Source organism: Phyllobates terribilis, unplaced genomic scaffold, assembly GCF_046119375.1.
Source record: "Phyllobates terribilis strain yellow unplaced genomic scaffold, ASM4611937v1 Scaffold_88__1_contigs__length_6355796, whole genome shotgun sequence".
Classification (NCBI taxonomy): domain Eukaryota; kingdom Metazoa; phylum Chordata; class Amphibia; order Anura; family Dendrobatidae; genus Phyllobates; species Phyllobates terribilis.
In genome coordinates this window covers 1826756-1852408 of record NW_027362848.1, presented here as the reverse complement: position 1 = coordinate 1852408, position 25653 = coordinate 1826756, and the positions used below count along the sequence as shown (strand labels likewise).

Genomic DNA, 25653 nt, shown 5'->3' with positions numbered 1-25653 from the left:
CAATGTTATGCAACATATATTTTTATTTTAAGATAATTATTTGTTTGAATATCACATTACTTTCTGTGGGCGACAAAACTTTGGTCTTGCCAAAATCTGACCATTCGGTGTTCATTAAATGATCAATATTTCACCATTGATGCCAATCTATTTTCTTAACCGAAACCAAATTTGGGAGGGTTTCAGCTTTCAAAAGAGTAATTTATAAAACCAATGGATGAATTTAACGTCAGGTTATAATCTTTTATTTACATAACATGGATAAGCGACATAACTTCTGTCAGGGAGTGTATATGAATGTATTTTAGTTTCTCACTCAGGGTTTTCATATTTTACTTTATACTTTCCTTTCCCCTGGTTGACAGCGTGTTGTGGCCTCCCCTCTGGTTCCTCAGGAGGTACAAAAAACTCCTCAATGGCCTATTAAGAGAGATAGGTCCGTGGCGTTTTTAGTTGTGCAGCTAGGGCCTTTATAATCTGTACAGAGACTAGTTAGGTGTAGTTGCGGCATTCTTCTCTTTGTGGGTTCTCCGGTGGCTATCAAGATTTGCTTTCTGGTTAAAACATTTCCCACATTTTGAACATGAAAATGGCTTCTCCCCTGTGTGAGCTCTCTGATGTTTGATAAGATTTGATTTCTTTGCAAAACATTTCCCACATACTGAACATGAAAATGGCTTCTCCCCTGTGTGAGTTCTCTGATGTTCGATAAGCGTTGATTTCGCTGTAAAACAGTTCCCACATTCTGAACATGAAAATGGCTTCTCCCCTGTGTGAGTTCTCTGATGTTTGAGAAGATTTGATTTCTGTACAAAACATTTCCCACATTCTGAACATGAAAATGGCTTCTCCCCTGTGTGAATTATCTGATGTTTTATAAGATTTGATTTCTTTGCAAAATATTTCCCACATTCTGAACATGAAAATGGCTTCTCCCCTGTGTGAGTTCTCTGATGTTCCATAAGTGTTGATTGCTCTGTAAAACAGTTCCCACATTCTGAACATGAAAAATGCTTCTCCCCTGTGTGAGTTCTCTGATGTGCAATAAGTTTTGATTTCTGTACAAAACATTTCTCACATTCTGAACATGAAAATGGCTTCAACCCTGTGTGGGTTCTCTGGTGTGTAATAAGATTTGATTTCTCTGTAAAGCAGTTCCCACATTCGGAACATGAAAATGGCTTCTCCCCTGTGTGAGTTCTCTGATGGCTGATAAGATATGATTGATTTGCAAAACATTTCCCACATTCTGAACATGAAAATGGCTTCTCCCCTGTGTGAGTTCTCTGATGTGCAATAAGATATGTTTTCTCTGTAAAGCAGTTCCCACATTCTGAACATGAAAATGGCTTCTCCCCTGTGTGAGTTCTCTGATGTCTGATAAAAGTTAATTTCTTTATAAAACATTTCCCACATTCTGAACATGAAAATGGCTTCTCCCCTGTGTGAGTTCTCTGATGTGCAATAAGATTTGATTTCGCTGTAAAGCAGTTTCCACATTCTGAACATGAAAATGGCTTCTCCCCTGTGTGAGTTCTCTGATGTCTGATGAAAGTTGATTTCTTTGTAAAACATTTCCCACATTCTGAACAGGAAAATGGCTTCTCCCCTGTGTGAGTTCTCAGGTGCCTAACAAAATCTGATTTCTGATTAAAACATCTCCCACACTTGGAACAAGAAAATCTATTCTTTGCTTTGTGAATTTTTTCATGTTTAAGAAAAGACTTTTTGAGGGGAAAACTATTTCCATATTCTGAACGTGAAAATGGCTTCTTTGCTTTAGTAGCAATTTGTTTTTTAATGCTTATTTTGCGACTTTGATTTTCCTTAGTAGTCGGTAATGAATCAGAAGACAGGACCTGTTTCATAGGATCAGATGACAGATCTTTGCTGTGAAGGGATGATGGTATATCTGGAGTAATGGCATTCACTTCAATTGTATCCTGTGGGATCTCAAAATTATCTGATTTGAAAATTGAAGATGTCAGGTGTCCCTCTGATCTCCTGGTACAGACATCTGCCAATAATAAAACCAATTATTATTTTTTAATAAAAATCCTTGTAATTATATATTTTTGAACATTTCTACTTAAACTGTCCGTAAAAATGGGAAGTTATGCAAAAAAATCTAATTATTCACCAAGACAATGACAGTTCACAGTCTAATAGAAAACCTCATAGGATGAACCAGAAGAGTGTAGTGTTCAACTGTTTATTCATTCTGCCTCCCAAATATGGAATAAGAAGCCACCAATGTTATGTAGGTGAAAATAATACCAATAAAAACTTCTACTCGCAAAAAAACAAGTCCCCACTCAGGTCCATCATCTGTTAATGGAAAAACAGAGGTTTCCACATTATTAGTGGCTCAAAGGCTCTTGAAAAGCAACATGGCTTCCATAAACCAATCCAGCAATATCTTACCTCTCAAAGTGAAATCTCCCCCTCATTCTGAGCCTTGCAGTGTGCCCAAACCACATTTAGCCTCCATGTATTTGGCATTACTATAGTGAGAAGAACCCACGTAATTTACGGTGTGTGTCTCCTGGAGCACAATCTGGTCACTGTGTGTTGGGTTATAAAATGACAAATGTGCAATTTTCACTCTCCATCATCCACTGCGCGCTAATTTCAGGAAAGTGGCTTTGGAGTCAAAATAGTCACTTGTCCTATAGATTAATTCACTGAGGAATATAATTTCCAAAATGGAGCCACTTTATGGTGATTTCTACTGCTCTGGTTTTCTGCCATTTTGTCATATAAGGGCTTCTGCAAATGGTGGGTCCCATCTCCTCTGGGATCTGCTCCTGCAACATGTGCTTCTGTCACCAGGAGCCATCTTTTTCCTTGGGAGCCCCATGACAGCACCATACGAGAGAGTAGGATCCACCCCTATTACCCGACAGGAAGCCCTGAGCACAAAATAAAAAGGCAACTCCCACTTCCTCCTTCAATGTGGTTTCATATCCTCAAGGATGTAGAAGCCTGGAGCTCACGGCAGGAACAGCTGTGAATCATGGAACACCAGTGAATCATGGAACACCAGTGAATCATGAAACACCATGCTGTGTTCTATAGCAACCTCTAGTGAGTGGCAATAAGCAGGGACCCAGTTGGGCGCTGAAATGATAACATCAGTTTGGAAGAATCTAAATTTAATGATTCCGTACCTACCTACGTTTGTTTGGCCTAGGCCTCATGGCTTGTGTATTGAGCCTCATGATTAGGCCTCATGGCTTGCGTATTGAGCTTCACGGCTAGGCCTCATGGCTTGCGTATTGAGCCTCACTGCTAGTGTGTCACCCTGGCCTGGATGCCACAAATATATTAAAGCTGTGTCTGAGAGCAAGGGGGAGGTTCTCTAGTCAGGGGAACATTAGCATGCAATGCCTCCTGTCTCAGGCCAGTAGGGGGAGCTGGCTGCCCCTATAAAAGCTGGTACTGGGGGCAGGGTTAGGGAGAACCGGATGACCTGTCTCAGGACTGAGACGTGTCCCAGAGCAGAGCAGGGACAGAAAGTTGTATTGCACCTAAGAGGAAGTGTGGCAGGAGGAGAGCCACAAGCCAGAGACAAGAGGAGAAGTGAGCCTGTCTTGGCAGATAGAGGACGTAATCTACCAGACTTTGGTGTCTGAGGCTGGGAGGATTCCACATCCCCAGCAGATAACCAGTTCACAGGGGACTGTATATTCCTTGGCCTAAGAAGCCTGGAGGCCCTGCCACAACAGAAGGGACCAGCAAAGCCGTACAAGGCTGGGAGCAGAAAGGAACCCACGTCGCAGGCCATACAGGCGAGAATACACGGAGAGCTCAGAAACGTGGGCTGTTACCCTATAAGGAGGAGATAGCCAGAAGGAGCACAGAAAGCACGGTAGGCCTACACCCTCACCCTGACCAGGGCCAATTTCCCCGTTTCTCTCAGACATCCAGGTCCCCTCCTAGCCGGGACTGTTTGTGGGTCAATTTACCTGTTCTAGTAAAGACCCTGGACTGCAACCTGTTGTCTGTGTGCTCCTTGCTCCTCCAGCACTATCAGCACTGGGACTCTCACTACCATCACTCCCAACATCCACTACACTGCCCTGGGGCCGCACTCTTCCCGTGGGAAGTCACACCATCCCAGCTGCATACATCATCAGCCCCAGCGGTCTGCCTTGCAGCGGCGGTTCCTAATGACCGCAAATCTACGGGTGGCGTAGTCGGATAATATCAACAGCACATAACGGACTACCACTGGCCTGACCACCCTGAGCCACGGAACCGAGTTGCCACTACTACTCCCACCGTTTCCCTATTGTCCGGATCCGAGTGCCCCACGGCCCAGGGGGCGAGTCAGCTTTGGCGTAGTCGGCAGGATTGCAACCAACCCGCCACAAACGGGTATTGCGTGCCTGAAAAAGACTTTGCACTTACCTGAAAAGAGGTTTCCCGCCGTCCTGAGCCGTTTCCCGCCATTTCCAGCCATCTCCCGCCATCTTCCATCGGTTCCCACCATCTTCAGCCGTTTTCCCGCCATCGGACGCCATCTTCTGTACGCCGCACGGGAAGAAGAGGGGCGTGGACGTCCAAACCGCGCGAGATCCGAAGCTCCGCCCCACGCACCGACGTTGCGCAAGGTCCTGGAAGGGAGAGAGAGCGACGCTGACGTCATCAGGATGCGACACAAGGTCCTCGTCCAGAGCAGCAGCAGCGGAGCCGCGGCCTACAGAAGAGGATCGTCGGAAGGTAGGCTACGCTTAACTAGGGGGGAGGAAGATGTCGGACACAGAGGCACCCATTACCACCAACGCGGCTGCAGCAGCGGTGATGCCCTTTTCCCTGCCCTACATCCCTGGAGCGACCTGGCTGCCCAAGTACTCAGGGGAGCCCCATGCCCTAACTGACTTTAAGGAAAGGCTGTACAGTTTGTTCCAGGTTTACCCCCTGACAGAGGAACAGAAGGTTAGCATATTAACAGGGCAGTTAACTGGCGCAGCCCAAAGGGAGGTAAAGTCATGGCCCGCTGAGGAGAAAAGAACCGTGAAGGGTATTCTGGCCTGGCTGCGGGGTACCTTTGACACACGTACCTAAGCTGAAATTAAAATGAGGTTCTATGGATGTAAGCAGCGGGCACAGGACAGCATCAGAGACTATGCCCTAAATTTGCAGGAAGCCCTAAGGGCCATCCAACAAACTGACCCTGGCAGTGTGCAGGAAACGGATAGACTACTAACAGAACAATTCATAGAAGGTCTGCTGTCCAGCGCCCACAGGGCCCAACTGCGCCTCATATTCTTTCAGAACCCTGATCTGACCTTTGCCCAATTTAAGGACAGGGCCATAAGGGTGCTCCGTGAACCTGCAACCAGTGGCGCTATAAACCCCCGGCCCCCTGCTCTCACCTACCACCAGGAGGGGCGCCCTCCTCTATGGACCCCATGGGGGCTGATGCACAGGCCCTGAACCAAGCCCCGTCGAAAGACCTGCACCACCAAGTCCAGGAGCTGACCAGGAGCGTCGCGGCATTGACCAGGACCGTCCAGGCGTTGCAAGTGGACCCGTCAAGACCCATCGAGCTGGCTTCAAGTCCGGAGGATGTCCCGTGGCGTCGACAGAGGAGGATCCCGTCGTTCCGAGGGAGGCCCACAGACCCCTACGCAGAGGATGGACAGCCCATTTGCCGTCGATGCAACCAGCCCGGACACATTTCCAGGTACTGTAATTTAAACGGGTCCAACCTGGGGCAGAGGGCCAACCCCAAGGCATAAGATCACCAGGCCCTTATAATTGGCGTGATAAGTACGCTGGGGGGCGCCCGGTTTTACCCGTGGTGCTGGACGGTATCCCCATGAGTGCCTTGCTGGATACTGGGTCACAAGTAACCACTATCCCTTATGTACTTTTTAAGCAGTATTGGACTGATGCTGATATCACACGGTATCCAGACAGTAACTTGAGCATCATCGCCAGTAATGGCTTACCCGTGCCGCAGATGGGGTTCAAGGAGATGACCATTAAAATTGGTAAAGTTGAACTACCGGCACAGGGAGTGATTATTGTGGAAATTGACCGTCGTGAAAGTCACCCTAAAATAACTGTGGGTACTAACGTGATTGAAAATTGTCTTTCAGAGGTAATTGTAATTCTACAACAGGTGGCGGTGAATGCTTGTTCCAGCCAACAGAGAGTCCTCAACAAGGAGATAAAAGCCCTGATGAGACGGCAGCAGGTAGAACTTTCTGGTGGTGAGATCGGTAGCGTAAGACTGAGTGACCCATTCCCCATTTCCATGCCTCCGAAAAGTGAAATGATGATCTGGTGTCGGACTGCAATCGGGTTGAGAGGTAGAGACAACCAAGCCATGGTAGAACCCGCATACTCGGACAGCAGGCCCACCATTTTGACAGCCCGGGGGGTGGTTGATGTCCGTCATGGGAGGGTGCCCGTCCGCATCCTCAACATTGGTGAGAGGGAAGTACACTTACCCAGGTACGCTACACTCGCCAAACTGTTTGTTGTCGAACACAAAGCTATCAGGGCCGTGGAACACTTGCCTCCATCTCCACAGGTGGAGGGTAACGGCTCCCAGAAACAAAAGGAGGACTGGTGCCAGAAACTCCATGTGGGTGCTGACTCCACTCCCCTGCACAAAAAACAAGGAGTCTACCGGGTGGTACAGGAGTACGAGAGAGTCTTTAGTAAACACCCGCTAGACTTTGGCAGAGTAAAGGGGATAGAACACCACATCCCCACAGGGAGCCACCCACCGATAAAAGAAAGACACAGACCTGTACCCCCTGCACATTATCAGAACGCAAAGGGCATGCTAAGAGAAATGAAAGAAGCTGGGGTCATTACAGATAGCTGTAGCCCCTGGGCAGCCCCCTTGGTTCTGGTGAAAAAGAAAGATGGCACCATGAGAATGTGCGTAGACTATAGACAAATCAACCGTATCACCCATAAAGACGCATACCCGCTGCCTTGAATAGAGGAGTCTTTAGCCGCACTAAAATCAGCTAACTTCTTTTCTACTTTGGACCTTACTAGCGGGTACTGGCAGGTTCCTGTGGCAGAGGCTGACAAGGAGAAGACCGCCTTCACCACCCCGATGGGACTGAGTGAGTTCAACTGTATGCCCTTCGGGCTCTGCAACGCACCAGGGACCTTCCAGAGGCTGATGGAATGCTGTCTAGGGCACCGAAACTTCGAGACGGTCCTCCTTTACCTGGACGACGTGATCGTCTATTCGAAGACCTACGAGGACCATCTGAAGCACCTGGCCGAGGTGTTCGAAGCCCTGGCAGGCTATGGCCTGAAGGTGAAACCATCGAAGTGTCACCTGCTGAAACCAAAGGTCCAGTACCTAGGGCACGTGGTAAGTGCGGAAGGAGTAGCCCCCGACCCTGACAAGGTCACGGCAATCAAGAGCTGGCCAAGCCCCTCGAACATCAAAGAGGTGAGACAGTTTCTCGGGTTGGTAGGCTACTACCGAAGGTTCATCCCCGGGTTCACTAAGATGGCAGCTCCTATGCAGGACCTCCTGATCGGACAGTCTAAGTCCAGGAGCCAAAAGCCTCTCTTCAAGTGGGATAAACCGGAAGAGGAGTCCTTCCGCCAGTTGAAGATGGCCCTCACGGGGGATGAGATCCTGGCCTACCCTGATTATGGCCAGCCTTTTATTCTCCACACGGACGCCAGTAATGTGGGACTGGGAGCCGTACTGTCCCAAAACCAACAGGGCAGATAAAGGGTGATCGCGTACGCCAGCCGGAAGCTGAGGCCCACCGAGAGGAACCCGGAGAATTACAGTTCCTTCAAGCTAGAATTCTTGGCAGTGGTGTGGGCCGTAACGGAACGCTTCAAGCATTACATGGCCTCCGCAAAGTTCACCGTGTACACGGACAACAACCCGTTGACACACCTGGACAATGTAAGACTGGGTGCCCTAGAACAGCGGTGGATGGCCCGTCTCTCCAACTATGACTTTGTGATCAAGTACTGGGCCGGCAAAACCAATGCCAACGCTGACGCCCTATCGAGGAAGCCTCACTTACCTGAAGGTGACGAAGACCCAGAAGAGCTGGAGGAGATAGAACTCCCCGCGTTTCACCGGTATGGAGCCGCTCAATACTCCCACCGCGTGAAGGAGGAGGATCTAACAACCGTGACGATCAATCCCCTACCTCACCACAGCTGGGCTGAGACCCAAGATAGTGACCCTGCCATCCGCCTGGTGAAAGATCTGCTGACCCAGGAAGACGCCCGCATGGATCCGGATGCTCCAGAGGAAGCTAAGCAGCTATGGAAAGAGAAGAGCAAGCTGTTCCTCTACGAAGGCAAGTTGTGCAGAAGGATTGTCAACCACCGGACGCACGAGCTGACCTGGCAAGTCGTGGTTCCAAGGCGGGATGCAGCTATGGTCCTGGGGGCTTACCATGACAGAGCGGGGCACTTCGGTTGGAAGAAACTGGAGTTCCTGCTAAGAGGACGGTTCCTTTGGGTCGGCATGAGAGGAGCTGTGGAGAAGTGGTGCAGAGACTGTGGCCCTTGTCACCTAAGGAGGAAGGACCGCACCAGCCAGAAGACACCCTTGAGGCCCATCGTCACCACGCAGCCTCTTGAGCTGGTAGCTCTAGACCACGTCAAGTTGGCTCCAAGCCGGTCAGGGTACATCTACGCCCTGACAATCGTGGACCACTATTCCCGTTTTCTCGTGGTGGTCCCGGTAAAAGACTTGACAGCCCAAACAGCGGCCAGAGCCTTCCAGCAATACTTCTGTCGTCCACACGGGTATCCGGAACAGGTCCTGAGAGACCAGGGTCCAGCGTTCGACGCTGAAATCTTCCAAGAGTTCTGCAACCTCTATGGCTGTAAGAAGATTTGTACAATGCCTTACCACCCCCAAACCAACGGGATGTGTGAGAAGATGAACAATATAGTCATTGATCTCCTGAAGACGTTGCCCCTGGAGGAACGCATGCCTGTGGCCAGAAAAACTGCCGGACCTAGTAGAACTATACAACAATATCCCTGTGAATGCTACAAACTGCACCCCGGCTTACCTGATGCGAGCCAGACCAGGTAAGCTGCCCGTAGACCTGGAGATGGGAGTCCTAACGCCTGAGGACACCTCCCTGGATGCAGACTGGGATACAGAAAGGCAACTGCTGTACAAGAAGGTACAGGAGAGTGTGGAGAGGAGCCTGGCCCAGGTGAGAGAAAGGCAAGAAAGACTCTTCAACCAACACGCCCTTGCTGGTCCCCTAGAACCTGGTGAGCAGGTCCTGAAGTGGAAGAGAAGGCTACATAAGTTGGACGACCAGTGGGAAAGGGAACCCTACACTGTACTGCAGTCTGACCATGACAACCCAAAGGTGTGCGTAATCACCAAGGACGGAGGAGAAACCACTAGTGTTGTCTCCAGGGACCACCTCAAAAGATGCCCCGAGCAACTCCGTAGTGCAGAAGAGGATCAGAGTGACCTTGAACCCGCAGAGGACAAGGAAGAAATGATCAGCACCGTTCTCGGAGAGTTCCCTCAGTCCTGGACTCGCATAAATGATGCCATAGTGCTACCCGTCCTGCATTTCCTGCAACCGGCACAGCAACAACCAACACCAGAGCCGGAAGGTGAAGAGGAGCATGCAGTTCCAGAGGCAGAAGAGCCTGTACCAGCAGCCCAGGAGAGTCAACCCTCTGCTGACAGTGAGCCTGCCATGCCTGCGGTAAGCCAAAGGACCCGCAGACAGCTGCCTGCCCTACCTGTACACCCAGCTGGTAGCTGTACCCCTAACGCTAGTGGGGAAAGCCAGGTTGGTCCACCACCAGACAGTGGGCTACGTAGGTCAACCAGGAGCACAAAGGGGCAGATACCCGCTCGCTGGAAAATATAGAGCGCGCTAAGATTGTAAATGACCCTGTTGCCAAATATTGAATTGTTTGCAAAGTTACATGCATGTTTGGTAATTCTGTGTTTCAGTTTCTTGCAGCTACCGTAAGGACTCAAAGGTTATGGACTTTTTATAACCGGGACCTTGTATGGACTGCGTTCGGAGCCTAGCCCAGGAATGAACTAAGACTGTAAAGGACTTGGGGTAGGACAGACCCCCACCTGGTTAAGGCTCCCCGTTGTGCTGGTGATATGGACACCCGGTCACAGGCCACACTGTGACCTTAAGAACTCAATCTGTGCGTCGTCTGTCTGTTAATGTTTTATGGTTATGCATATTGTCTTTGTTTATTGTTTAGTCCCGGAGTACTAAATTTCACTAGGGGGGAATGTGTCACCCTGGCCTGGATGCCACAAATATATTAAAGCTGTGTCTGAGAGCAAGGGGGAGGTTCTCTAGTCAGGGGAACATTAGCATGCAATGCCTCCTGTCTCAGGCCAGTAGGGGGAGCTGGCTGCCCCTATAAAAGCTGGTACTGGGGGCAGGGTTAGGGAGAACCGGATGACCTGTCTCAGGACTGAGAAGTGTCCCAGAGCAGAGCAGGGACAGAAAGTTGTATTGCACCTAAGAGGAAGTGTGGCAGGAGGAGAGCCACAAGCCAGAGACAAGAGGCGAAGTGAGCCTGTCTTGGCAGATAGAGGACTTAATCTACCAGACTTTGGTGTCTGAGGCTGGGAGGATTCCACATCCCCCAGCAGATAACCAGTTCGCAGGGGACTGTATATTCCTTGGCCTAAGAAGCCTGGAGGCCCTGCCACAACAGAAGGGACCAGCAAAGCCGTACAAGGCTGGGAGCAGAAAGGAACCCACGTCGCAGGCCATACAGGCGAGAATACACGGAGAGCTCGGAAACGTGGGCTGTTACCCTATGAGGAGGAGATAGCCAGAAGGAGCACAGAAAGCACGGTAGGCCTACACCCTCACCCTGACCAGGGCCAATTTCCCCGTTGCTCTAAGACATCCAGGTCCCCTCCTAGCCGGGACTGTTTGTGGGTCAATTTACCTGTTCTAGTAAAGACCCTGGACTGCAACCTGTTGTCTGTGTGCTCCTTGCTCCTCCAGCACTATCAGCACTGGGACTCTCACTACCATCACTCCCAACATCCACTACACTGCCCTGGGGCCGCACTCTTCCCGTGGGAAGTCACACCATCCCAGCTGCATACATCATCAGCCCCAGCGGTTAGCCTTGCAGCGGCGGTTCCTAATGACCGCAAATCCACGGGTGGCGTAGTCGGATAATATCAACAGCACATAACGGACTACCACTGGCCTGACCACCCTGAGCCACGGAACCGGGTTGCCACTACTACTCCCACCGTTTCCCTATTGTCCGGATCCGAGTGCCCCACGGCCCAGGGGGCAAGTCACTAGGCCTCGTGGCTTGCGTATTAAGCCTCACGGCTAGGCCTCATGGCTTGCGTATTGAGCCTCACAGCTAGGCCTCATGGCTTGCGTATTGAGCCTCACGGCTAGGCCTCATGGCTTGCGTATTGAGCCTCACGGCTAGGCCTCATGGCTTGCGTATTGAGCCTCACGGCTAGGCCTCATGGCTTGCGTATTGAGCCTCAAAGCTAGGCCTCATGGCTTGCGTATTGAGCCTCAAGGCTAGGCCTCATGGCTTGCGTATTGAGCCTCATGGCTAGGCCTCATGGTTTGCGTATTGAGCCTCACGGCTATGCCTCATGGCTTGCGTATTGAGCCTCACGGCTAGGCCTCATGGCTTGCGTATTGAGCCTCACGGCTAGGCCTCATGGCTTACGTATTGAGCCTCACGGCTAGGCCTCATGGCTTGCGTACTGAGCCTCACGGCTAGGCCTCATGGCTTGCGTATTGAGCCTTACGGCTAGGCCTCATGGCTTGCGTATTGAGCCTCACGGCTAGGCCTCGTGGCTTGCGTATTGAGCCTCATGGCTTGCGTATTGAGCCTCATGGCTTGTGTATTGAGCCTCACGGCTAGGCCTGATGGCTTGCGTATTGAGCCTCGTGGCTTGCGTATTGAGCCTTAGGGTTTGCGTATTGAGCCTCAGGGCTTGCGTATTGAGCCTCACGGCTAGGCCTCGTGGCTTGCGTATTGAGCCTCATGGCTTGTGTATTGAGCCTCACGGCTAGGGCTCGTGGCTTGCGTATTGAGCCTCGTGGCTTGCGTATTGAGCCTCAGGACTTGCGTATTGAGCCTCAGGGCTTGCGTATTGAGCCTCAGGGCTAGGCCTCATGCCAATTCAGGTGTGGGTTTATGTCTAACGTTGGCCTGTCTGAAGGTTTTTTCAGACCGCTTCATAGTTGTGGAAAAAACTGCCACGTTAGGTCTAGAATTTTCCTCAGCTGTCTGCCTCACAGGGGGTTGCCCGATTAGCCAGGCAACTTGGGGCCTGTAGATCTGTTTTACTAAGGTCTCAAAGCTTCACTACCCTTTACTAGCAATATTACTGATATTGGTAAGGAAGGTTTCTGGTCGATGCCCTCGGTCTGGGGTGATTCTATTAAATACAGTCCAAAGGATAGCTGCTGAGTCCAGATTCAGTCAATCCCTCATACTTGGATAGCATATTGAAATAGTCTGCATTTAACATTTGTGTCCCAGTGGTCTTCTTGGTAAAGGTGTGAATGGGGGCGCTAAAAGAATAATAACAATTTAAGTCCAGTTGATCTTCACAATCTAGGATCATTAGTAACGTAACATAGGTTGAATAAAGACCTAGGTCCATAAAGTTCAACCCTTTCCTATTTTAGGTGCTGGAATCGCCTTTCTTCCACCCGTAATGAGTGCCCCTGGTCCTTCGTATGGTTATTGGAGGGAATAAGTCATGTGCTAGTCCTTTGTACTGACCACACATATATTTATAGATGTAAATGAGATCCCCTCTGAGGAGTCGTTTTTCTAAGCTAAACAAGCTCAACTTTTTCAACCTCTCATCATATGAGAGGCCTCAATCTCTTTAGATGAACTGGCTGATAAACATCTACAGCTCAGTCCCCCCCCTCCTCCTGCGCTAAGCTTAAAAGAAACCACTATAAGTCCACTTAAAACTCCTACCTAGAGTCTTCGAATGACCTTTTGGACGTTAAGTGATTAAACTCTCTATACCAAATAGGAAATGGTAGGAGGAGCTGCGAGTTGTACTCACCGGTGGGGGGCTGAAAATCCAACATTTGCCCCAATCTACCCTCCTGGTTTAGAGTGATAGGAAACTTGATCGTGCCAAGAGGGCGGCACTATACCGGTCTGACCTCTTAAGGGAGGTATGAGTTGGTTGATAGACCACCAATTGCCTCAATCTACCCTCCTAGTATGGAATGGTAAGATGAACTTGATTGTGCCAAGTAAGGCAGCACTATACCGATCGGCCTTCCTAAGGGAAGTGCGAGCTGGACTCACCGGTATCGATGGTTGATAAACAAAACATTGCCTCAATCTACCCTCCTGATTCGGAATGGTAAGATAAACTTGATTGTATTGAGTTGGCCAGCACTACCGGTCTGCCCTACTAAGGGAGGTACGAGTTGGACTCGCCGTTATGGGACTGACGAACCGGTAAATATCCCAGTCCATCCTCCTAATGGAGTTGCCCGACAGACACGATTATACCGGATCTGGTAAAATTATTTCAAGACCAGTGTATTCTCCCAGTTAGAAGTGCAGATGGACTAATTGGAAACTAAGTCAATGGAGCCATATTACACTATGTATTCTTGGGATTAAAGTCATAAACTGGTAGACTCAACTAAGTGGCGAGTTGATTAAATATTCAGTCAGTGCGCTCTTGGAGTGATAAGACGGCAGCGCTGCAATAAACCTATAAAAGGAGGAATCAGTGGATGAGTTAAAATGTCCCCGTACCCGTGAGACTCCTGTGGTGAAGGAGAAGCATCTTTGCAAGTTAAGACAAATGCGTTCACACTGAGGTAAGACCGTTCTGATTATTACTCAAGCACAGGATGATACGTACTTATGGTACATGTTTAACGGGACGGGATGCTAATACCTTAGCTTAAGACCATCTGAGATTTGACCAATACCATAAGAGATCTAGATCTCTTTCTGAATGAGTTGCTTTGGAAAAAAAAAAAAAAGTGTATCAGAGGTGATGGTTATCACTCGGTTTACTTTGTTTCTTTGCTTGAAAACTAAACTATTTGGCATTTGAAGTACTTTAATCTAACAATCTCCATGGTTGGATTATAAAGTTGCTGAATTGATGCTATTATAGGAGAATAGCGTAAATACGATCATCCCTGCATGAACGGTGGATTGTGACTTTTCTTTTGGACTAGCTTAGATTTGTGTCTTACCCTTTCTAGGTACTTTGCTAGATTGTGGTAGCCAGAAACTCCCCAGGATGGAAATCTCGAACTATAAGTGTCCGTTCAGCTTAAATACATTTCTTAGGGGAACTTAACGTTACACCTTAAGGGATATAGAGTACTAAATATTTCTGCTGGTTTTGAAATCCCCATTTTGGCAATCTGGGATGCTCTATCTACTCTTGATAGCATAGAGTTGAGTAGTTTTGAACGATTATGTGATCATTGACCCTAAAAAAGATTCTTATGGCCCAGATCTTGGCCTTACGTGGGGCCTTCAATTGAAAATGCCAAAAATATTAAGGTAGAAACCCTAGTCAAAGCCTAGTTAAGGTTACCAGGTTCCCTGAATCAATTAACTTCTGCTTCTATTACACGCCGAGTCTTAGCACCAGTTCTTATATACTTCAGTTGTTGGTTAGTTGATTTAATGAAAACAGAATATCTAATCAAATCTAAATCAAATCAAATCAATATCTAATCAAATCAAAAGATATTCAACCATGTATATAAGTGAGGTCTCTAAATATAGACCTTTCTCTGGGAGATAAAGAGGACAGAGTGTTGTAAAAATCCTGTTTACTCTTTTGGCGCTTTTGGTTTAAGCTCCAAATCGATAGACATTATGTTGATTGTGAATTTTTTAGATATCATTCAATCTTGAAGCACTATCTGTTAAACTAGGATATTCTGGGTATCTTTCTTCAGGTGTAAGATCCTACAGGGGTGCTCCCTCCCTATTGAAGGACTCCGTTGCTATGGTCTCTCGTATGTTGCTGTTATGGCGGAGGGAAAAACGATATTTACTCACCGGTAATTTGATTTTCCTGAAACCCATGACAGCACCCTAATTTTCCCTCCCTCTGACTTTTGGCTGATGGTTCTTAGTCTTCTCTTCTCACAATGAAGAATGTGCTTGAGTGAATGTATAAATACAAATGATGATGAATTGGGTGACTCTTACTTGACTCCTGGAAACCACATTGAAGGAGGAAGTGGGAGTTGCCTTTTTATTTTTCGCTCATGGCTTCCTGTCCAGTAATAGGGGCGGATACTACTCTCTTGTATGGTGCTGTCATGGGTTTCAGGAAAAAAAAATTACCGGTAAGTAATTACCATTTATTCATTCTGCAAGCAGTGCTGGTGATGGAAGAGACGTCGGAAGAACAAGCTCTGGGTGGCGCTGGCTCTGTCCAGCCAATAATAGCCCCAGCCCCCCGAGGAAGCCAGACATGGCGAAACTTGTTGGGGTGGCTATGTATATATTTTCGGTAGCACTAGGGAACCTGTGTATGTCCTAGTAAATAATGTGATCAACTAATCTATGAACTGCAGACATAAAGGAAAACTATAATGAATATAATGAGCTCATGATATCAGATGTATTCTAATACTATACAGTTTCTAGAGACTTAATATCAGAGTAAGGGCACAGACAAACTAGTGTAGTTTTAATTTACTTCTTTACCACATTTTAGTAAAGCAGTAATAAAAGACATTTTTTTATACACCCCTCAACCAGGGTTTTTTTTTACCCTCTCGGTAATTTGTCAATATGCATATGACAGAAAATACCCAAAAGTGACAAAATTCTAAAAACTGCACCCCTCAAGGTGCTCAAAACTACATTCAAGAAGTTTAGTAACCGTCCAGGTGTTTCACAGGAATTAATGGAATGTGGAAGGAAATTTTTAGGCTTCCTCCAAAATTTGTTGTGCATGCTGATACTCCACGTGGGGGAAAACAACAGTTTGGGTGCATGGCAGGGCTCCGAAGAAAAGGATCGCCATTTGACTTTTTAAATGTAAAATTTGCTGGAATAATTAGCGGACGCCATGTCGCGATTGGAGAGCCCCTGATGTGCCTAAACAGTGGAAACACCCTACAAGTAACACCATTTTGGAACCTAGACCCCTCAAGGAACTTATCTAGAAGTATGGTGAGCTCCTTGAACCCCCATGTTCTTCACAGAAGTTTATAATGTTGAGCCGTGAAAATACAGAAAATCTAATTTTTCCCACAAAAATGTTTTTTTGCCACACATTTTGCTTCTTCACAAGGGTAACAAGAAAAATTGCACCACACAATTTCTTCTGCAATTTCTCCTGAGTACGCAGATGCCCCATATGTGGGAGAAACTACTGTTTGGGCGTACGACACAGCTCAGAAAGGAAGGAATGACGTTTCTTTGATGGAGTGGTCTGCGGGTGTCATGTCGTGTTTGGAGAGCCCCTGATGTGCCTGAACAGAGGAAAACCTCCACAAGTGAACCCATTTTGGAAACTATACCCCTTAAGGAATTTAGTTACCATATTATGTGGACTATATAATGCATTTTTTAACAAGAAAAAAACTCTTGTTTAAAAGTGTGTGCGTCTTATAGTTCAGAGGCGGCTTCCTGTGATGGAGTAGAAAGTGGATACCGCATCCTCCCCAATCACAGAAAGAGCTGTTGTCTATTCTTCTGCTCTGCACTGATCTATGTGACCGGTGAAGAGCAGGAGAGGAAGCTTACCAACAGAACAGAGGTTGCAGGAGCCAAGCAGCTGAAGGACCTTCTGCAACAGTAATTCCAAGACCTTTCAGGTCTGTGAGTGTCATGTCGCTTTTGGAGAACACCTGATTTGCCTAAACAAGTGACCTCTTTTTGGAAACCTGACCGCTCAGGGAACTTATCTAGATGTGTGGTGAGCACCTTGAAACCACAGGTGCTTCACAGAATTTTACAACGTTGATCTGTGAAAATGAAAAAAGATATTTTTCCCACAAAAATGTTGTTTTAGCCCTAATTTTTTTCATTTTCACAAGGATAGCAGGATAAAATGGACCCCAAAATTTCTTGCGTAATTTCTCCTGAGTATGCTGATACCCCATATGTGGACGAAAACTACTTTTGAGGCACAGTGCAAAGCTCAGAAGGGAAAAAGTGCCATATTGGAGTTCAGATTTTGCTAGACTGGCTTGAGGGTGCCATATCACATTGGCAGAGCCCCTGAGGTGCCAGAACAATAGAACCTCCCCCATAAGAAACCCTATTTTACAAACTAAACCTCTCAATGAATTCATCTAGGGAAGCAGTGATCATATTGACACCACATGGGGGGTCACAGAATTTTATACTATTGGACAGTGAAGAAAAAATAACATTTTTCCCACTAAAATTTTGTTTTAGCCCTAGATTTTGCATTTTCACACTGGGAAATGGATAAAAATGGCACCAAAATTTATCCCACAATTTCTGCTCAATGTAGAAATACCCCTTATGTGACTGTACATTACTGCTTAGCCACACAGCGAGACTTGGGAAGGACGGAGCAGGACTCCATATACAAAGCCCATAAGTGCTAGAAGAGCAGAATCCCCCCTCAAGTGACCCCATTTTGTAAAATATACCCCTTTGGGAATTTATCTACAGGTGTAGTGTAGATTTTCACTCCATGTTTTTTTTTTCCAGAAACAAGCAACAGTGGATGTTGCTGAGTGAAAATTGCAAACTACCTTTGTAGTGACCAGTACGTTGTAGTGGCCAGTACGTTGTAGTGCCTGTATATTGTGCCTAGCTCATGCTTCTGGAGACATGCACCCGTTAATTAGGCCGACTCTCATCGCTACACAAATGCCAAACATATGGACACTAACTGCGGTTTGGGCACACTGTGGTGCTCAGAAGGAAGGGGAGCATTTGCATTTGGGAGAGCAGAATTTGCTGAATTTCTTTTGAGGAGCAAGGAGCCATTTTCACTTTTCCAGAGCCTCTGTGCTACCAGTAACGTGGTTAGTCCCTCATTATATGGGAACTATTGGCAGTGAGACAACGTCGAACTAGTAGGAGACGCCCTCTAGTGGACGTGTTCATTATCAATGAATATAGGTGATACCATGGAAAAGAGAATATAGTTTCTCTTACTGGTGACAAATTAATAAATTAGAACTAGTGATGAGCGAGTATGTTCTGTTAACCCTTTCAGCGAGCATGCTTGGGCGATGGCCACTTGTTTTTCTTTACTTAGCTGCTTTTTTCTTGCCATGATACAAATTCTAACAGTCTATTCAGTAGGACTATCAGCTGTGTATCCATCTGACTTCTGCACAACACAACTGATGGTCCCAACCCCATTTATAAGGCAAGAAATGCCACTTATTAAACCTGAAAGGGCACACCTATGAAGTGAAAACCATTTCCAGTGACTACCTCTTGAAGCTCATCAAGAGAATGCCAAGAGTGTGCAAAGCAGTCATCAAAGCAAAAGGTGGCTACTTTGAAGAACCTAGAATATAAGACATATTTTCAGTTGTTTCACACTTTTTTGTTAAGTATATAATTCCACGTGTTAATTCATAGTTTTGATGCCTTCAGTGTGAATGTACAATTTTCATAGTCATGAAAATACAGAAAAATCTTTAAATGAGAAGGTGTGTCCAAACTTTTGGTCTGTACTGTATGTGTTTTGAGATACAGTATTTGCATGTCATTTTAGAGAGATTAATTTTCTCTCATTATCATGGTATTTATTTTGTATTCTTTATGTTGCAGAACGGCTTCTCCTTATTTTAAGCACTGATCATCATCCTCCACGGCCCACAGGCTGATCCACTTACACCTGTTCACCTCCTGTGATATTTCCAGGCTTATTATTCTTTTGTCCTATAGTCCTGCACGGCGTCCATCCCTCATCCCACAGTGGAACGCAAACTCCCCTGTTCTGTAACGCACTCTACCCACTCAGTACACAGTCTTCTTGCTTGTGGAACGCAGGACGCAGCCTCTGACATGCACGTCCTGCACCGTGGACGCACGTTCGCCCTCAGTTTCTCCAGTCACGCCTCCTATGCCTTCAGGCAATTGATAGCGGCACTCGACACGGCGTCACTTCCGGTGATGTCACTGCTATCCAGACACCGCCTCCTATCGCTTCAGTCCACTTCCAGGAACGTTACACCAGCGGTTCACTCTGATTGGTCTCCTGGGACATTAGGTCCCGCCCTCTGACCACATATACTAGGCTTTCTCCTCCCTTGACATGGCGACCTTTGGAACCAGCGGCGGATGCCACGTTTCACGCCTGTCATACTTCCTGCTCTCACTACTGGGTAGGTTTCTACATATATCTGCAGGTACTGATTGGATTATTCCCTATGAGGCTGATGTTCTTATAGCTGTTTGTCTCCCTAGATCCTGTCTTTCCACTGAGACACTGTGTCCTTCCTGCTTTCACCTTTAACTATATTCCTAGCAGTCTAGTAGGTCACACTTATTATTATTATGAGCTCTCTATTGTAATGTTATTGATTTTCAGATGATTATATGAATTACAGAAATACCTTATGACAGTTTGTTTCTACTACCATATTTTTCGGACTTTAAGACGCACTTTTTTCCTCTAAAATTTTGGAGGAGGGGGGGGTGCGTCTTATAGTCCGATATACATAAAATACTGTGGCTGTGGGTGGTGGGGGATGTGGGGGAAGTGACAGTGGCGGAGTAGCGGTGCGCAGGAGGCAACTGCCGCCTTCTGCAGCCTACACTGTGCCCACTACTAAAGAAAATTAATATTTACGGCTCCCCACGCCCATGGACGTGGGGAGCAGTGAATATTAAATTTTCCTTAATAACCGGCACACTGTGCCTGCAGCTCCTGGTAAGTATGGCACCCTGTATGTATGGCCTCTCTCATCCCGGTATGCATGGCCCCCTTCATCCTTGTATGTATGGCCCCCTCATCCAGGTATGCTTGGCACCCCCTGATCCCCCTCACGCGGCACAAAAAAAAAATAAACTTTCATACTCACCTCCTCTCTCCTCCAGTGCTGTGTCACGCTATGTGCCTGAATAGTCACTGCTCCCCACGCCGGGACTGTGTGCGTGGGGAGCAGTGACCATTCATTCTCCCTAATAGCGCGCACACTGTAGCCGCAGCGCGGCTCCTGCTGCGCTCAGAGTGACCGCTATTAAAGGCAATGAATATTCACCACCACTTAACAGGGCATCATGGCCACATTTTTTGCTTACATTTTTTTTTATTTTCCTCTTCTAAAACCTAAGTGCGTCTTATGGTCCGGTGAGTCTTATAGTCCGAAAAATACGGTACTTTTTATGCTTTTGTCTGATATATGTAGTTTTTAATTTTTTTTGTCTTTATGCTGCAGTACACACTGATGAGGGTTTTAAGGACCAAAACAATAGTATCTGTGTTGGACTGCAATTAAATACATTAAAATTATGCCTGTCTGAGTGCCAAGATTCATTTGCTATTTGAATGGCTTTGACCCTACTTGTTCACCTATTCCAGCAGTGCTGCGGTTTTCTACACTATTATCTGAGATGAATCTGTAACTTCTCTGCATTTAGTGGTTTCTACTCACCTGGGTAGTCATATGTAGGAATATCCTCTTTACACCGCTCATCACCCCTCACATATGTCTCTGTAGTATTAATATGAGTCAGATCTTCACCCTGAAACAAATATTGTAAGAGTCACAGACAGATGGAGAAGTCCCATCTATGATCAGCTCTAATCCTGCCATCTCCACTGTTCTCATTACACAAGTATAAAACATATAATACTGGTGGATAAAACAAGACTGAGCACAAGACCTTCACAGCTGTCTACACATCATAGGGGAGATCTCATGACACCTTCTCTTCATCTACCTGATGATCCTGAGGAACATTGGGATCTTCTTGTTTACAGTCCTGTGGAAGAAGAGGACGGGGACATCTCTCTGGTGTTGTCCTCTTACTGGATAGATCTGGAGGAAACACATAGAGGGACTGAATTCATTGTTTAAATACAGATAATTATAGGCCGTGTGTACTTAGTCCTGTCTATTACCTGGTGATGTGAGGGGCTGGGGAACCTCCATCATGACGTCCTTGTACAGATCTTTGTGTCCTTCTAAATACTCCCACTCCTCCATGGAGAAATAGACAGCGACATCCTGACATCTTATAGGAACCTGACACAGAAAATGATACCGTCATCCCCCCGATCCCTTCATAGTGTTACTGTATAATGTCCCAGCATTCCTCATTCCCAGCAGTGTCACCTCTCCAGTCAGCAGCTCAATCATCTTGTAGGTGAGTTCTAGGATCTTCTGATCATTGATGTCCTCATGTATCAGGGGGTGAGGTGGAGGCCCTGTGATTGGGCTCAGGGGTCTCCTCCATTCCTCAGACACAGGGTCCTGACAGCGCTCACTAGAGGTCTTCTTCACTACTGTGTAACCCTAGTTATGGAGAGACACATTAATAAATCTCACTACAGACATTTCCAGAGTCCTCACCTCTCCAGTTCTGTCCATCTGTTATTCCCATAGATAAGAATGATGTAATGTGACATCATCAGAATCTCTCACCTCTCCAGTAAGCTGGAAGAGGATCTCTAGGGTGAGGCGTAATATCCTCTCCGCCATCTTGTCCCTGTCCATATCCATGCTTAATGAATGAATCAGAAAAATTTTCTTATTTAGGGGATCCGATATTGTAGAGACCTGAATGAGAAGAACATGAGCCGATGTAAATTCATAAAAATTCTGAGTAATAATACAATCACTGGAGATAATAAGGGAAACATATGAGATTTACTATTTTCTACTATTTAGTTTTCTTCTTTACATCTAGTAATAAAACCTATACAGTGCCTACAAGTAGTATTCAACCCCCTGCAGATTTAGCTGGTTTGATAAGATGCAAATAAGTTAGAGCCTTCAAACTGCAAACGAGAGTAGGTTTTATGAACAGAAGCATAAATCTTACAAACCAAAAAGTTATGTTGCTCAGTTGAATTTTTTTAAATTTTAAACATAAAAGTGTGGGTCAATTATTATACAACCCCTATGTTTAATATTTTGTGGAATAACCCTTGTTTGCAATTACAGCTAATAATCTTCTTTTATAAGACCTGATCAGGCCGGCACAGGTCTGTGGAGTTATCTTGGCCCACTCCTCCATGCAGATCTTCTCCAAGTTATCTAGGTTCTTTGGGTGTCTCATGTGGACTTTATTCTTGAGCTCCTTCCACAAGTTTTCAATTGGGTTAAGGTCAGGAGACTGACTAGGCCACTCCAACACCTTGACTTTTTCCCTCTTGAACCAGGCCTTGGTTTTCTTGGCTGTGTGCTTTGGGTCGTTGTCTTGTTGGAAGATGAAATTACGACCCATCTTAAGATCCTTGATGGAGGAGCGGAGGTTCTTGGCCAAAATCTCCAGGTAGGCCGTGCTATCCATCTTCCCATGGATGCGGACCAGATGGCTAGGCCCCTTGGCAGAGAAACAGCCCCACAGCATGATGCTGCCACCACCATGCTTGACTGTAGGGATGGTACTTTTGGGGTCGTATGCAGTGTCATCCAGTCTCCAAACGTCACGTGTGTGGTTGGCACCAAAGATCTCGATCTTGGTCTCATCAGACCATAGAACCTTGAACCAGTCTGTCTCAGAGTCCTCCAAGTGATCATGAGCAAACTGTAGACGAGCCTTGACATGACGCTTTGAAAGTAAAGGTACCTTACGGGCTCGTCTGGAACGGAGACCATTGCGGTGGAGTACGTTACTTATGGTATTGACTGAAACCAATGTCCCCACTGCCATGAGATCTTCCCGGAGCTCCTTCCTTGTTGTCCTTGGGTTAGCCTTGACTCTTCGGACAAGCCTGGCCTCAGCACGGGAGGACACTTTCAAAGGCTGTCCTGGCCGTGGAAGGCTAACAGTAGTTCCATAAGCCTTCCACTTACGGATAATGCTCCCAACAGTGGAGACAGGTAGGCCCAACTCCTTGGAAAGGGTTTTGCACCCCTTGCCAGCCTTGTGACCCTCCACGATCTTGTCTCTGATGGCCTTGGATTGCTCCTTTGTCTTTCCCATGTTGACCATGTCTGAGTGCTGTTCACAAGTTTGGGGAGGGTCTTAAATAGTCAGAAAAGGCTGGCAAAAGAGATCTTTAATCCACACATGTGAAGCTCATTATTCTTGGTGCCTGAACTACTTCTTAATACTTTTGGGGGACCAAACAGAATTCTTGTGGTTTGAGGGGTTGAATAATAAATGACACTCTGAATTAACTTTTAACGTTTAAAAAAAAAAAAAAAAAAATTTGCTGCAGTGCATTTCCCACTTCCAGGCTGATCTACAGTACAAATGTCACAATGCCAAGTTAATTCCGCATGTGTCAACCAGCTAAATCTGCAGGGGGTTGAATACTACTTGTAGGCACTGTATATTTTAGGCCACAGACAACAAGCAGTTTCTTCCTTGGAGTCTGTAGCTGAACACGTTTCTCATAGACTCATCTTCCTTATTGCTAATTCTCGTCTCATTTATCGACACTGGAATCGGCATTAACAATACTGCAGGAGATATTCATTACACGTGACATGAGAAATAACTACTTCATGATGAGGATGACATTTTGATCTTCAACTACGGCTCTAGAAACATATTTGGCCAGAGTCCTGTCACCCACTAGATCACTACCGGCCGTCTATATGAATGTTTCCCGTCTTCCCCGGACTGTCATCTTCTAACACGTTAGATCTCATGTCTTATTCACACACAGAAGTTTGAGACATTATAAAAGCTTGTTTGTAAGAACACCAACACAAGAGGTATTTGATGCCAAATTCTCCATATACAATGTATTTTTTTTCTCTGGATAGGATAGGAATTTTTTAGCATTTTCATGTAGGTTTCCATATATTATATGAAAAACACCCCCAAAAAATAAAATTGGGGATGGAGGTACTGTGGGAACATTATACAGTGTGTGGGTGGATGGCAGTACTAGGGGAACAGTATACTGTGTGTGGGGGCCAAGAAAGGGGCACTGTACTATGGGAGCAATACATGATTCATTCACAAAAACACCCTAAACATAACATTTTTAAAACCACCCCACAATTTGTGAATCTTCAGGATAAATCGCTTTCTAACCATTTTATTATTAAGCTAAAGTGTCTAAACAGACTTTCTTTCAAATCCATAAAGGGGCACTTTTCCGCGTTTGTCATTCAAGAACTGTTGGAGGATTATTAAAGATGATAGTTTTCCCACAAATTAGATGGGACACCTGTGGATATTGGTGGATTTTACCTGCTACATTTCTGGTGTGATTTACTCGGTAAAGTGCCCTTGTGTTAAAGGGGTTGTCCACTACTTTATATGATCCCCCAATGTATTCCCCCGGGGCCCATAAGTGTTTCTCAATACTTTGTGGTGCCTTTTCTGCCTGTGAGTGGCGCTATCACTGGCCGCTCACAGGCATCACGTGACCCCTGGCTGCAGCCAGCTCTGACATCCACTCATGTCACGTCAAGTTCCGGCTGCAGAAGGTGGTACTCACTTCTACGTTTCACGGTGGACGCTGGGCTGTGGCGTGGGTTACCCAGCACGTCACACCCGGCATCCACCGCACGCTCTTCCTCTCCTCATTCACTGGGAAAGCGAGCGGGGGATGCTGGGTGTGATGCACGGGGTAACCCCGCCCACAGCCCAGCATCCACCGCGAGGAGCGCGTCACTGATGTTAGTCTCACTTGACGTGACATCAGTGACGGGTCACGTGATGCCTCTGAGTGGCCAGCGGTAGTGCCGCAAGGAGGCAGAAAAGGCACCGCAAGGTATTTACAGAAACATTTCTGGGCCCCGGGGGGGGGTACGTTGGGGGGTTCATATAAAGTAGTGGACAAATTCTTTAAAGTGGACATTGGACAAACGTCACGATCAATTACAATCAGACTGAAGAAACAACACTCCTCTGTTCGGCTCTATGAGTCTAGGATGAAATCCACTGCGGCCGCTGCAAGAAAAGAATGAAGAAGAGCAGAAGTTTGGGGAGACCACCGTGGCCAGACATTTCCCGGAGATGGTGATAAAAGTTTTGATCTCCGATGGTCGGTGTTAGAAGAGACGACAGCAGCGGATTCACAATCACAACGCTGTAAACTTCTAGAGACGTGTTCTGGATTTACTCCCTGGAATCACTTTCTCCCAAAGAGTTAAATGACGTCTGTAACTTTAATGTCTTTCTATGAAGCTTCTTCTCTGAACTTTATTCCTCTGTTGTCTGTCGGGGAGTTGTTTTAAAAAAAAATATTTTTGGGTGTTTTCTTTCTTTTAGTTTACTGGATTAGTAATGGGGGTGCCTGATAGACTTCTCTGGGCTTCTGTCCTTCATCCTGCAGTCGTCTGAATGGATCTAATGTGGACGGGAACCAGCTAAGCCGCATTCTGTCCACAGCTGTTACCTCACTGTTCACACCACACAGAGACCCCAAAAGAATCTCCGTGCTGAAGGGGTTAATGCCCCCTGCGCTCAGTAATGGGGGTCTCCACATACCTCCACCTGCAGAGCCGCCACCACATATATGGCTGTTCTGTGCGCACAGGACCTGTGATGAGGTCACAGGAGGGGAGGAGTCAGGGG

At 46.7% G+C, this 25653-nt stretch overlaps 1 protein-coding gene across 1 annotated transcript; it reads right to left on the bottom strand.

Annotated features, from left to right (window-relative positions):
- Window positions 1-488: 488 nt before the first annotated feature.
- Window positions 489-25653, bottom strand: LOC141197794 (uncharacterized). Its single transcript, XM_073662877.1, has 7 exons — window positions 25567-25653; window positions 21591-21725; window positions 21282-21461; window positions 21068-21191; window positions 20887-20984; window positions 20598-20688; window positions 489-2017 (listed from the first exon to the last, which is right to left on the bottom strand). Exons 2-7 carry the CDS (start codon window positions 21666-21668, stop codon window positions 489-491), a joined length of 2100 nt encoding a protein of 699 aa, XP_073518978.1. The 5' UTR covers window positions 21669-21725; window positions 25567-25653.

Coding starts and splice junctions, on each gene's coding strand:
- LOC141197794 (XM_073662877.1), bottom strand. CDS start 21,668: ATGGATATGGACAGGGACAAGATGGCGGAGAGGATATTACGCCTCACC. Junction 21,192..21,281: donor TTGAGCTGCTGACTGGAGAG/GTGACACTGCTG, acceptor TTTCTGTGTCAG/GTTCCTATAAGATGTCAGGA. Junction 2,018..20,597: donor TCCTACATATGACTACCCAG/GTGAGTAGAAAC, acceptor TATTATTGGCAG/ATGTCTGTACCAGGAGATCA.